At 39.7% G+C, this 14,300-nt stretch overlaps 1 protein-coding gene across 1 annotated transcript; it reads left to right on the top strand.

Annotated features, from left to right (window-relative positions):
• The first annotated feature begins 5,951 nt into the window (after nt 1-5,951).
• six2a (SIX homeobox 2a) lies at nt 5,952-9,315 on the top strand. Its single transcript, XM_058058525.2, has 2 exons — nt 5,952-6,982; nt 8,315-9,315. The coding sequence occupies exons 1-2, from the start codon at nt 6,423-6,425 to the stop codon at nt 8,658-8,660; spliced, it is 906 nt and encodes a 301-aa protein (XP_057914508.2). The 5' UTR covers nt 5,952-6,422; the 3' UTR covers nt 8,661-9,315.
• Nucleotides 9,316-14,300: the final 4,985 nt, after the last annotated feature.

Below are 14,300 nucleotides of genomic sequence, written 5' to 3'. Positions count from 1 at the left end.
ATAGTGATGATAACCATAGAACAGGAAATGGAATGTGACATTGTGACCTCTGAATGTCTAACACTCTATCAACAATACATCAACTATAATAATGATGGAAGAAGAGTAAACCAAAAAGTGAGGTGCGTTTCGGTATGGGAAGAGATGGCCACAGTTTAACACTGGAACTGACAATTTCTAATTTAAAGTATGCTTCCTAGAAGAAGCATTCTATTTAAGAATGGCGTCCAGTATGGGTTGATGTACCTTGAGAGGCCGCTGTGCAAGCTTTACAGTAAGCTGACTCTATCAGACAGCTATTTACGACCCATATGGGCCATGACACCGGGTCACGCCTGCGTTTCAAGTCAAACCACCAAGAGGCCGTAAAAGATCTGCAAAAACGGGTGGGTACACATTCTAGCATTAGCACATCGCTAATTGCTGCAACTCCGTTTTTTTTGTTTTTTTATGAATTCTTTCCTGCACTGGGGAAATACATTATAGAATTTAACAGAAGGGATAATATTATGTAAGACACTGGTTCTCAACCTTTTTTCAGTGAAGTACTTTCAGGCAAGTACCCCATAAACAGACAAAAGCAGTTTTGTTCGGAAAAAAGATGTAAAACTGTAGTATCACTAGCTGACGTTGTACTGTCCAAGACCTCTAGTGGTCTGATTTAAAACATTTGGGAATTTAAAAAATACATAAAATAACTTTCATTTTAAACAACATTTCAAGGTATTTTTAATTATATTGAATCCCAGTAGGGCACTATTGTAAGTTTCTATTCCTAAAAGACTTCATCATTGGTGTACATCAATTCTAAACATATAGTTTACCAACAAAACTTTTTTTTAATTGCAAAAAATTGAAAAATCAGCATTAATTGTACTTGAATAAAGTCAAAATATTCTGAAAAAAAAGTTGTAACTAATCAGGAAGTTGTAATGTCACAGACACCTGCGGTACATTCTAAAAATATAATTTAACGACAAAACAAACAGCAAAAAGGAAAACTCAGAAGTTGTATAATAAGAATAAACACTTGAAATATTAAAGAAAAATCTTGGGAAACAAAAAAACAAATAAAATGTTAATGTCTGGGAAATTAGGTTGGGAAAGTGGAAAAAAAACATACCAAGATTATTAAATATTAATTATTTTAAATGTAATTTTTTTTACCTTCAGCATATCATAAAGCTGAAAAGTATTTTTTTCTTGAAATGTATATAACTTTGTAGCATATCAAGTTGTGTTGCTTTACGTGATATATGATGTACATCTGGTGGAAATCTGCATTCTTCTCCTTTTGGCTGACAAGCTCCTCCCCGACCACGCCTTCTATGCTGCGATTGGTCAGGGGTTGAGGGTCGGGCTCCACCTCCCCTGGACCACCGTGACCACTCAGATAGGATACATAGGTCTCTAGCTCCACAAGGAAACAAAAACAAATGATGTCCAGTCATATATACTGTAAATACAGTATATATAAGTTTTTAAATATTACTCCCGGAAGTACCAGTACCTCAATGACAAAAAAAAGTCATATTTTGCTGTCACAAGCAACCTTTCTCCCTTCCATCTATCCCGCCTGAGCAGAGCTGTCATTATCAGCAGCGAGGACGACTTTGCAGTGACCACGCCATGTTTGCTGAGAGGAAATAACTGGCAGTCAAAACCACACATCAAATCCACACTCTGCACTATTTCTCCTCCCATCGCCGCCCGGCTTTGCAAAACAACCTCCCTCTGCCAGCTCGTAGCCACGCTGAAACAACATTGCGGCGTCTTCTTTTTTGTATTATTTTTTTGCACTCCTTCAAAGGGCACATCTAACTGGTCCCTCATGTCTGCGGCCCCAAAGAGCTATTTAATGGCTATTTTCAATGTTGCAAGATCAGAAGCAATTGGTTATCATGATCCAGTTACACATCGTTGCCTTCTGGGTACTTTGATGCAGAGCAGGCAGAGCTTTTATCTGATGCTGTGGATTGGTCCCATGGCGACAGGAGCAGCAGGCTTTAGAGCCCCAAAGGCTTTGACATTTACTGTCAAACGCCACATGGAAGTATCTGGGAGCTTTGACTGGCCTTCAAATCGTACAATTTGAGAAAATACGCAAAACATCACACAATCCAAAAAAATGTGATGATAACCATAGAGGAAGAAATGTTTCCAACTTTGAGGAAGGCCCTTTTTTATGTTCCAAATGGACACAGCTTTGGTCCATAAAGGCACGCAAGAAGGAATTTGGGCGGGAGAAAACCTTTTAGATGAACTATAGAACGGCAATGATAAGGAAGCAGATCCAACATCAGTGACCTTTGACATTCTAACCATCAATTTTCCTCATTAGGGTTGCAGGTGTATGCTGGAGCCTATCCCAGCTGACTTCAGGCGAGAGGCGGGGTACACCCTGGACTGGTCGGCAGCCAATCACAGGGCACATATAGACAAACAACCATTCACACTCACATTCATACCTATGGACAATTTGGAGTCGCTAATTAACCTAGCATGTTTTTGGAATGTGGGAGGAAACCGGAGTCCCTGAAGAAAACCCACACATCCACGAGGAGAACATGCAAACTCCACACAGGTCCCAGGTCCTCCCGATCTCCTGACTGTATGACCAATATGCAAACCACTCATCCACCGTGCCGCCTTACATAACAAATGGACTAAAAGTCTTTTCGCTGACAATCACATGTCCCGATACTTTTGCCCACATTATGTATGAACCAATTAAACAAAGCACATAGTTTATTTTTGCTATATGGCAAGTGATCATTTATAAGAGCGGTTGAGAGCAAAGCCACATGGTTGACGTGAATCACTACAACGTGCGAAGCGCACGTCCGCGTTGCAGCTTTTTGACGAAAGGCAGGTCTGAGGTCAGATTTCACCATTAAGGGTTAGGGAGCGTGAAATGTGCGAGGAGAAGTGCTGGAACCGCTCTGCCGTCCAAATTTGTGGCCCTGTGCAAACGCCGCCCCCCCAACCCCACCACCACCACCACCACCAACCCTTCACCGACCCCCCCACCACCGTTTAAGTGTAAGGCGGCACATAAGGAGCTCAGTGTGAGGCTGCGATGACTGAGAGACTCCTGAAAATAAACACAAATCAAACACACTGACTGATCGAGTGGATTGACCTCAACAGCTATGACACACACACACACACACACACACACACACACAAACACGCGTACACACTTGTTGCTCACACAGATGTAATTTGCGGGCAGCCAATGGGATGCTGAGATGCTCTTTTAGCACTTAGGCAGAAAAATATCATACTTAAGCCTGCTTTTACTGTGAAAATAGTATGTAAGTAAAATATTGTCATGCCTCAGGCTCTTTTTGACCACAAAGTACTGATCCAGAAACAGTAGTTTGGATGTGCTTAAGAGAAATCCAAGTAAATATATTGATTTGACATTTTAATGGAACATTATGTTAGTTTTATGGATAAATAAAGTTGTTTTACAATTATTGGATGATCCAATATCATGCACCTTTAATAATGTGATGGTTTAACTGGACAATTAAGATGCTGCTATGCTATTTATTTAAAAAATAGTCATGCTTCTGGGCCTTATAGGCAAAAATTGCTGCTTCAGAAATGCCAGTTTGGATGGATGAAAAAAAATGTGCATCAACGTATTAATTTTTACATTTTAACACAATGTTATGTTTGTCTAATGTATAAATAAAGTTATTTTACCCTGCTGAGTTGTACAATTAAATGTTATCAACACTTTTAAGCTTTAAAAATATCATTTTTTATGGTTAAACTGGACAATTGATAATTAAAAATTGTTATGCTTCAGGTTTTTGACGATTCAGAAATATTATATACACAAAATATTGATAAAACTAACCAAGAATATAAACATTTTAAGTTAATGTTGTGCATAAATACAATTATTTTACTGTGATTACATGTTTCATTACAAGATTTAATTCTTGCTGGTTTAACTGGACAACTAACTTGCTGATAAAAGTGCAAAATCCCATATATCCAGCTTAAAATTGCATTTAGTGGCAAATTACTATCACTGCCCTGCTCCACTGCTTATTTATGTATTTATTTACTCTTATTCTACTTCTCTTATCTCTCCTATCTTGCCTTTTTTATTGTATTTTTAAGCAATTAAGTTAATTATAACTTTTAACAATTACGAGTTTGATAACATTTTGTTTGACTGATGTTTTTGTGCAGGATGGTGAGTTTGAGTCAACTCGGAGTCTTCAAAGTCGTAGGTCCAAGTCTATGAAAGTCAACACGACTTCATCTCCATCCCTCCCTGCTGCTGGTCCATGTGGTTTCATCTCCTCTTCAGGCCTCTGAGGTAACAAGATAGATGTAAACTTGCAATTATTGCCATGTCCCTCTAACTGCTATGGACACTTATCTTCTGGCTTGAATAACACATTTGGACAACCCGTCCTCAAGGATCTTATTCATCAGCTCCTGGTGGACCTCGTATCAGGTTGGACGCTCATTGCTTACAAAGTGTTTAGCCTCGTCCTCGATTCCGGATGCTTTTTTTTTTTTTTTTTTTTGCAAGGCGCACATCTTGCAACGATCAACCGAATTAGCGGAGGTCGCCGCGGAGAGTCGGCGAGGTGAGCGGCGGGAGGTTGTGAAAACAGGCAGTCGCCTATTAGGAGAAAGGCGAGCTGCGTTCATCAGCGCTGGTAATAAGTCCTCTTTAGGAGACATGGGGATCTTCTGATCAGGCTCATCTTTGGAGAAGGCACGTCAGGAGGACACTGTCAGGGGTCCTAGCATGGTACCCTGGGGTGCTCCGTCACATTAGCTTAGCCAATGTCCAAAACTATCTTTTAAGGTTTTATCTACACATCAAATACTTTTTACTTAACACATTTTAGGCCAATAGTGAGGACAATACAAAACATTTTTTTTTATAAAACTTTATTTAGAGTCATATACTGTATATTTTCATGCACTCCATCTTCTTTTTATGTCATTCTTTTAGACTGGTAACATGTTGTTTTTCTTGATCTGCCATTGTTGTAATTGTCGTTCCCTTTTCCAGAAACGTCATTCTTCCGGCTTCTGATTGGCTCAGATGGCTTCAGCACTTGTAGCACCAACTGTTGCTTAGTAACAAAGGGAAACATCATTATATTATTAAAAAAATTATTATTATAATTTCCTCAGCATACATGGCTTCCTTGCTTTAGTTCCTCCTTAATATGCACTCGAGCAAGAATTGTGTCTCCCCTGATGAGTCATCAGTCATTCTCCAAACTGAGCTCTCCGGCTCCCTGATATGTGGTGAAAATGGCAAATGATACACTTATACTTATATATATACTTATTATACTGTATATACTGTTTTCATAATAATAAGATAATAATGATGTGTTTTTATTAATGCTTTTGGGTTGAAACCCTCCACACACTTTCAGATAAGGGTGCATAACTTTTTATTTAGAAACCCCATTTTGTCCATCCATCCATCATTGTTAAAAACACACCTTTAAAAATAAAATTGTGATTTTTTTTTAATCCAGTAACAAAATTTTAAATAAGAAAAGTAGGTGTGACAACACGCTACAGAATTTAATCAAACTGTATTTCTATCAAAACTTTCATGCATCAAATGTGTGCACTAAATATTACATCATTTAATATTTTGCCTCACTCTCCTTTTTTACTTCACCACCCCCCCCCGCCCCCTCCCCACACACAATTACCGTAATGCTTCAATTGTGTCCAATTTTCATCAGATTTGTCACTCAATTTTGCAAGTGACCGCATCACACTTGGACTTGGACATCCTCTGTGATTTGTGCACGCCACTCCCTCCCTCGACCTGCATGCCCCCCCCCCCCCCCCCCCCCCCCGCTATCCCCCCTTCCCACACCTCTTTGGCTCTTCCAGGTGTCCGTCAAAGTAAAAAAAAAAACTTTTCCTTGAGTGGGTGTTAGAGTTCCAAGAGTTCCAGCGGTGGGCGTGGTCGTGGCTGTGACGGGAACAATGACTGACTGACTGACTCGTCCACGGGAGCCACCTCCGCGCGTGTCAGGTTACTTTGAGTGACAGTGTCACCATGGCGAATAATTCCACGCAGGCTTATTGTATCTTCCACGCCGGCCCCCGGGCTCAGGTAACCGACCAATCAGGCTTCACGTCCACGCGTGTTTGCTAGCTTACAATAATATTTTTAAAAGGAGGCAGCGAGGAGACGCTCGAAGGAGAAGACGAAGAAGGAGGAGGAGGAGGCTGTAGCAACTTTCGACTTTCTTAGGAGGCTTTTTTGCATGGCCGGACCTCGGTTTTTGGAGTGGGGGGGCTTCGTGGACTTGCCACGCTGACTGAGTGGCTGCCACAGTGAGTGGGAGTGTGCGGGACGTCGGAAGCATCAGAGAAGACCATCCGCACGACAACTTCTCCTCGCCATGTCCATGCTGCCCACGTTCGGCTTCACGCAGGAGCAAGTGGCGTGCGTGTGCGAGGTGCTGCAGCAGGGCGGCAACATCGAGCGCCTGGGCCGCTTCCTGTGGTCTCTGCCGGCCTGCGAGCACCTCCACAAGAACGAGAGCGTCCTCAAAGCCAAGGCCGTGGTCGCCTTCCACCGGGGAAACTTCCGGGAGCTCTACAAGATCCTGGAGAGCCACCAGTTCTCGGCGCACAACCACCCCAAGCTCCAGCAGCTGTGGCTCAAGGCGCACTACATCGAGGCGGAGAAGCTGCGCGGACGGCCGCTCGGCGCCGTGGGCAAGTACCGAGTCCGCCGGAAGTTCCCCTTGCCGCGCTCCATCTGGGACGGCGAGGAGACCAGCTACTGCTTCAAGGAGAAGAGCCGGAGCGTGCTCCGGGAGTGGTACACGCACAACCCCTACCCGTCCCCGCGGGAGAAACGGGAGCTGGCCGAGGCCACCGGACTCACCACCACGCAGGTCAGCAACTGGTTCAAAAACCGGAGGCAGCGGGACCGCGCGGCCGAGGCCAAGGAGAGGTGAGAAGGCGCTTGAACCGCTTGTGTGCATGTGGGGTCAAACCTGATTGAAACCGCTTTTAGTTCACATGTAAACAGCTGACACCTGGGCTCACCCTCGAAAAGTTGGACTCGACGTTGCAAACTAATATAGGGAATCAACATTTCAAATCACTTCATATTAAATGTATATTAATATATATAAAGCACCCACGAGCCCCTTAAAGGGCCAGCGTTTGTCAGTTTCATAGTTGTTAAAAATTTATTTTTTTGTATTGATTCGATTCCTCCCCTTTTTACTCGTGATTATTGTGATAAATGTTTTTGATTATTAGAAATATGTACTAATATGTATTTATTAAATGTTTGCTATATGGCAAAAAAAAGTTTGGCAACTTTACTTTACTGAAGTTGTCCAAATAAACGATTTTCGACGTAAAATGTCACAGCAGGATAAAAGTCTGCATTTGCTTGTTCATCTTGAAAGGCAGCAAAATGACAGGCTATACACTCTCAGAAGGCGATAGAACTTAAATTGATCTTTTATCTTTAATAACCACACATGTGATTTATTTAAATTGTGGTTTTCCACTGGGAGATCAGAAAATACTTTTTTTTAAAAAAGTAGTATAGTTTAGTGGACATGGAGTGTATGTGTGTATGTGTGTGTGTGTGTGTGTGTGTGTGTCCTTTCAAAGTGGAAGACGTGTTGCTGTCAGGTGTTTGCTGCATGCTCGGTGTCTTCTTTCACCCCCTGGCCACTAATTCGGGCTGAAAGCTGCAAATAAATCACGTCTTCCCACGCAATAAAGACAAAGGAGAACATTTATATATGTACCATGTAGGCCATTTATTAATACCAAAAAAATACAAATAAAAAAACACCACTTTATCGTTTTTAAATTGTAGTATTTGGGTATTTTTTTCGTGTAGCATTCCCCCATATAAAAACTATCAATTTTATTTGTAATATTGATATATCATCGTAATGCAATGCTACAATTTTCACTACACAATATAATCTGAGTTGATTGGCCGAGAGAAATCACGTGCTTTATAACGAGGCGTCCATTTAAAGTTCAATTTGTTACATATTGTTGTCAAATAGTCACCAATTAATGTGTCTGTCGTATGTAGAACGTTAATGTTAATTTATATGTTCACTTTAAATTTATTTCAATGTGTTTCCATGCTTATTCATCGACGTAAAGCACTAATGCATATTAGATAGCTTATAGCTAAAGGGCAGTGCATGCTTATATTTTTAACTTAAGTGTTGGAATATTTGCTCCTAATTTGTGGCACTTTTGCTATGAATTAAAGGAAATATAAAATGTATTTTTCCCTTCGCAGGGAGAACAACGAAAACTCCAACAATAACAATAACAACCCACTGACTTCCTCCATGAATGGAAATAAAACTCTTTTGGGAAGTTCGGACGACGACAAAACGCCTGCAGGCACGCCGGACCACCACACGTCCCCCAGCCCGGCCTTGCTGCTGGGCTCCGCCGCAGGCCTGCCGCCCTTACACGGCCTGGCTCCTCCACCCGGTCCCAGTGCCATCCCGGTACCGGGCGGAGGCGGCGCTGGTGACTCGGTCCACCACCACCACCATCACCACCACCACCATCACTCTTTGAACCATGACACCATTCTGAACCCTATGTCGTCCAACCTGGTGGACCTGGGCTCCTAGAACCGGTACCGGAAGTTCTAGTTCGGTGGACTTTTTTTCCACTTGTTTTTTTTCCCCTAGAACGTGCCAGTGGAATTTAGAAACAGAGCACTTAAAGGACTTTAACAAAAAAAACGGACGGAACCGGCCGGTCCACTTTCAGTCCATTTTCAGTCAATTGGCTTGCAGAAAATGTCCTGAAAGGAACAACTTAAAAGGTGAGGCGGGTCCAGTCAGATAGCTGAGAAGGACGGATGGAAATGAAAGTATTTTAGCTAAATGTAACGTTGACATATTGTTTTCAACAATTAATAAACATGTCTTAATTATTGCCAATATTATCATTGTTTTCTAGGTGAATTAGAATGAATTATTGTTTACATGAGAGCCAAACATGTTTTATTTCTTGTGCTGGGAAGGGAAAGGGGAATCATCCTCAAGTGTCTTATAAATGAAATATCTTTTATTATCATTTTACATTTGGAAATCAAAGAAGACTGCATGTGAACTTAACATGATGAAGCAGAAAAAAAGGAGTCGCCCATAGTTTCATATACTCTTTACAATAAAAAGACCAGAAATGTGGATTTAATTTGGAGCTTTTTCTTGAGTCTGTATTGTATTTGATTTATTTGCCACCCCCCTCCGCCCCCCAACGTGGGATAAATCTAAGATAAATAGCATTAAATCAATCGATCGATTAAATCGATGAAATGTGAAGGAGTCACATGATCACACCTTATGCTTAATATGAATAATTGACTGCAAACCGGAAGAACGTAGTGTTAAAAACTTTGCCCAAATAGAACCTTACACATTTAACGTGTTATGTACAGTTCAAAATAAAAAATACGCCTTCAATTTCGTCAAAAAAATGTACTGACTTTTTATTTTCTTTACTTTTTTCCCAAATCCCGACCCAAAAAAACAACAACTCGAGCCACTTCCGGGTTCACGGTCACGTGCTCCCATTCAAGTTCCAAACCCTATTTGTAAATTTGGTTTGTAATATTATAATATTAATTAGTCTCTTCTTACAGCACATTAATGTGAGAGCTATGTGTTTTCTTTAAGGGGCGAAAGGATAGCATACATACTATACATAATATATAATATAATAATACATAATCCCATCATATATGTGCCAACGTGCAGCAACAGGAAAGGGGTCCACTCTGGTGTGTGCATGCGCAAAAAAGCTCGTACAAGTCCCATCAGAGACAACTTATTTATCTCATCATGAAATTACTTTTCCATGAAAGTTTATCTGACTTTATTCAAGCGGTTTAATATTATCCTATTTGTTATATTTTCTAACGGCATGTATGATTCACACACTTGTTTTTATTAGTTGCTATGAATGTTTTTTTATTTTATTTTATTGTGCCTGTATCTTTTATGCCTATTTATCACCGTTTTACTGCCCTAATTGAATGCACTGTGAGATTATTGAATGCGGATTGGCCATGTTCTATATTTATGGAAATAACTCCAAAATAGCATCATTAAGTTCAAACGTAATAATCTACTTTTTATATCTAACTGTACGTACATAAATACTTATTTGTTACTGTGTGTGTGTGTCAGGTGTGCTGTTCAGGGACCATTACAGTGCGACACATTACTGGTCCCAGCGGAGAAACTTTTCACTTAGCTCCCCATCACAGGGGTCAGAGGTCAAATCTTTATAGCTGCAGCGGCTTCAAATAAGTGTGAAGGAAAGTCAGAGTGTGTTTTTTGCTCAGGCCGCACAAGATAGTCACCCGACTCAGATCTGTCTGTTGTTTAGCCCTGGATGGGATGGCAACAATTAAATCAAATTCCAATGAGCAGATCAGGCAGGAATGAGAGGAAGTGGAACAGTAAACAAACAAACGTTTGCATGTTGGGATAAAGCCATGTAAGGCTGTCATAATTATGACCAAAAAAAAAATCAGTAATTTAAAAAGAATGCATTGAATTTATTGTATATGCTTTGTGCAACTAATAAATGACTTGTTTTAGTTTTTGTTAAAAATATCAGGACTTTTGAGTTTTACAATTTGACAATTTTGGGTGGTTATAAAGTTATAAAGGGGTTTAATACAGTCATTTAGGGGTGGAGAAACTTTCCACTGATGGCCGCATCCTGACAATCAAAGGATGGATTTTATTTTATTTTATTTTATTTTATTTTATTTTATTTTATTTTATTTTATTTTATTTTATTTTATTTTATTTTATTTTTTTAAACATTTTTGTTAAAAGGTTAAGAAAAAAGTTACATATATTTAAAAACTATTAGATTGTCAGTTATTAGTATCAACATTTCAGCTTTTTCATTTTACATTGTGTCTTTTTGATCTGCTGTCTTATTTATTCATTTTTTGTTATGTTTATTTTGGACAATGGGCTGCCTTACAATAACAAATGAGCTGATTAGCTGATTAGCCTATAGGCTAATCAGCTAATCATATTTGATCTATACATGCAATTAACACACAATATGAAATTGAATATTTCTGATGCACACAGTAAAATCAATCCTCCGCCAGACTTTGTTGGAGTGCCGGACAGGGCTTTGTTTTGTGACATTTGACTTACTAACGTGACGATGAATGACGTCTGGCTGACGTCTACAGAAAAAGTTAAGCCCTTCTGCTGAGCATTTTTGCTTGTGTCGTGTACATCGCATAAAACAGCAGAAGTCTATACTGTATATATAAATATATAAATATATATATATATGTGTGTGTGTGTGTGTGTGTGTGTGTGTGTGGTGTTGCGTTACAGTCAAAAAAGACAGCAAGATGGCTGAGGATGACTGATGCTTTGTGTGGCTGCCCATTGCTGCAGTCAAAGGTCACCCTGCAGCCGCCTCCTCTGGCCTGAGATGCATCTATAAATAATATCAAGAATGTCTTTTTTACCTTTGAAATCACATTCTGGAACAAGTTTATGGAACACATGTTCATGCACATAGCTTTCTTTAGGTGATAGACGGGGGCCCTACCTACTATGGTAACTCTAATGGCGTATCCAGCCATTGTCACCTGATCCCCGCCCATTAAATCTAGTCTAATGTGAAGATTAGCAACACTTTGTTTTTCCTTTTGCACCACACTGAACCCAGCAAGGCCACCTTAAATGAGCACACAGTGGTATTATTTTAGCCATGTTTTTATGAAATGCATGTGCTTGTGTGTGCAGTACTGTACTGTATTGTATTCACCTAAGATGTGATATATTGGTGCTTAAGACTGCATTAGCCGTTTGGTTTCTTTTTCTTCCCGAGGCGAGGGGAATGAGCACGGCTTCCATCTAGCGGTCGGGGTCGGTAACAGCACCTTAGCTGGAGAGAATACACACAAGGAGGAGGAAGTATGGCTACTCCATCAGGTACACAAACACATTTCTTCCTCGTTGTAACGTAATTTAAATAAACATTAGCTAGCTTGCAAATGCTTTATTTGTATGTATCTATAAAGCTATAGCTATTTTATTTATTTTAGCTGGAAAATATACTTTCCCTGCAAATGAATGAGAGTTCTGTTCTTTTAATGACATTTTAAGTCTGGGGGATTTATGACTGTGTGGTACATTGATTAGGTAATTTATTTCCTTAACCAAAAAAAATAATAATTTTGAATGTAATTTTAGTGGGCTGGCTTATATTTATTTCCCTTTTCTGTACATTGAAGTGTGAGAAAACGAGCTAATATGAGCTAGCTAACAACAGACATAATGGGAAATAGCTATTTTGACTATAGCCCTTACAAAAACTTGTATATTAGCCAAGCTACACTGAAAAAAAAGATTTTTTGGCCCTGTAATTATTACCTCAAATATGAATTTTAATTTACAAGGATTTATTATTTCACTTGTTTTATTCTAAAATCTCACTCTTTATTTAATTCCTTACTTGATGATTTTGTGTAACTTTGTATCTTAATCCTCACATTTATATGTAAATCTGATCACTGACACCAAGTAATATTTACAGAACTAATGTATTGATTTTCCAACCTGATACCAGATAGTAAAATGTACTTAGGTAACAGGAGTGAACCTGGCCACCTTTTGGCCATTCTGCGCATGCGTCGGAGGATCGTTTGCACTCAGACTTGCCGAGGAAAAGTTTGAGGGCGCCATGTTTTCACGGGAAGACGGTGGAAGACGACATGGACAGTCGTTTAACAAGAAAATTAATCGATGTGGAGCCATATGAGTATGTCATATGCTTTTCTGACTTTTTTCTGTCACCTTTCCTCATCTGTTTAAATCACTGTTATAATGTGAAATACTCGACGTTAGCATTAGCTTACCTTTAGCCTGTCAGCTAGCTAGCTAGCTAGCTATCATTGCAAGCTTTGTGGAGGGGTTTTCGGTTGCATAACAGGAGATTTTTATGTTTATTAAATCTGTAAGGATTCATTCGTCATATATGTTATTTGATTATTTTTGACGGTCGCACAGCAGCAGTGTCCTCGAAGCCATGGGAACGGCGTGTTAGCTTAAACATTTGTTGAAGTATGCTATCGACCTGAGTCTTGTGGATACCGTGAGGGAGCGGGAGTTTTTGTTTGTGACAAGTATTCCATTGACCAAAAAGTGGAAACATAGGAACTGAATTGCAAAATTTCAGCAACAAGCAGAGCTTGTTCAGTCCCTGAAAATCAATATCAATAATGACTTAAACCTGCCTGGAAGGATTAGAAATTTTGGAGACAGCTTAGTTTACAGCACCTGTCAAGAATATTTTACGAGAACAATGTGTCATCAGTGTTCTACCAATGATCCAAGTATAACCAAATAAAGGTTTGTTTTAATTTGACATATTAGTAAAGCAGCAGCTTGCACCAACAAAGATGCCTGACTGAGAAGGTAGCATTTCAATAATACGTGTATGGTTATTTGAATCTGTAAATGGCAGTTTAGCCTTTTGTTAAGTTTTAGTTTGATTTTAAAGAGTTGGATAATGGAGTTCCTCAACAATATCATGTTTGTCTGTAAACTGTGAGGGAAAAAAGATTTACCCATAAGTTGTTATTTTGAAATTTGTAGTTTTGTTTAGGTTAGGTTTCAAGACACAGATGAATAAATATTTGTATTAAAAACTAAGTTGATTTTGAGTGGTTTGTTTAAAAAACAACAACAAATATTGTCAAGCAGCTTTGTAGTGTAGACTAATGTGCACGCAATCTGAAACCATTGTGATGATTTTAGATTTTGTATTGTCATAATTAAAATAATTTCTTGATCCATTTCACAGAATATTGAAGGACGTTGACGCTCAAGAATTTGGTCTCAACAGCTTAAGACGAGGTAAGATCACAGTACAGCTGTTGAATAACACCAATATGGTTTAGTTATTCATTCATTTTCTATGTCGCTTATCCTCACTAGGGTGGGGGTATACTGGAGTCTATCCCAGCTGACTTCGGGCGAGAGGCGGTGTACACCCTGGACTGGTGGCCAGCCAATCACAGGGCACATATAGACAAACAACCATTCACACTCACATTCATACCTATGGACAATTTGGAGTCGCCAATTAACCTAGCATGTTTTTGGAATGTGGGAGGAAACCGGAGTACCCGGACAAAACTCACACATGCACGGGGAGAACATTCAAACTCCACACAGAGATGCAACGGAGAATCAAAGCCAGGTCTTTGGTTT

This window comes from Doryrhamphus excisus, linkage group LG20 (assembly GCF_037039965.1).
Source record: "Doryrhamphus excisus strain RoL-2023G ecotype Guam linkage group LG20, RoL_Dexc_Guam_v1.1, whole genome shotgun sequence".
NCBI classification, from domain to species: domain Eukaryota; kingdom Metazoa; phylum Chordata; class Actinopteri; order Syngnathiformes; family Syngnathidae; genus Doryrhamphus; species Doryrhamphus excisus.
This window is presented reverse-complemented; position numbering and strand designations above follow the sequence as displayed.

Bases quoted from the DNA above. Each gene is read 5' to 3' on its own strand.
- six2a (XM_058058525.2), top strand. From the start codon at position 6,423: ATGTCCATGCTGCCCACGTTCGGCTTCACGCAGGAGCAAGTGGCGTGC. The intron at 6,983-8,314 runs GTGAGAAGGCGC...TTCCCTTCGCAG, and splicing joins GCGGCCGAGGCCAAGGAGAG to GGAGAACAACGAAAACTCCA.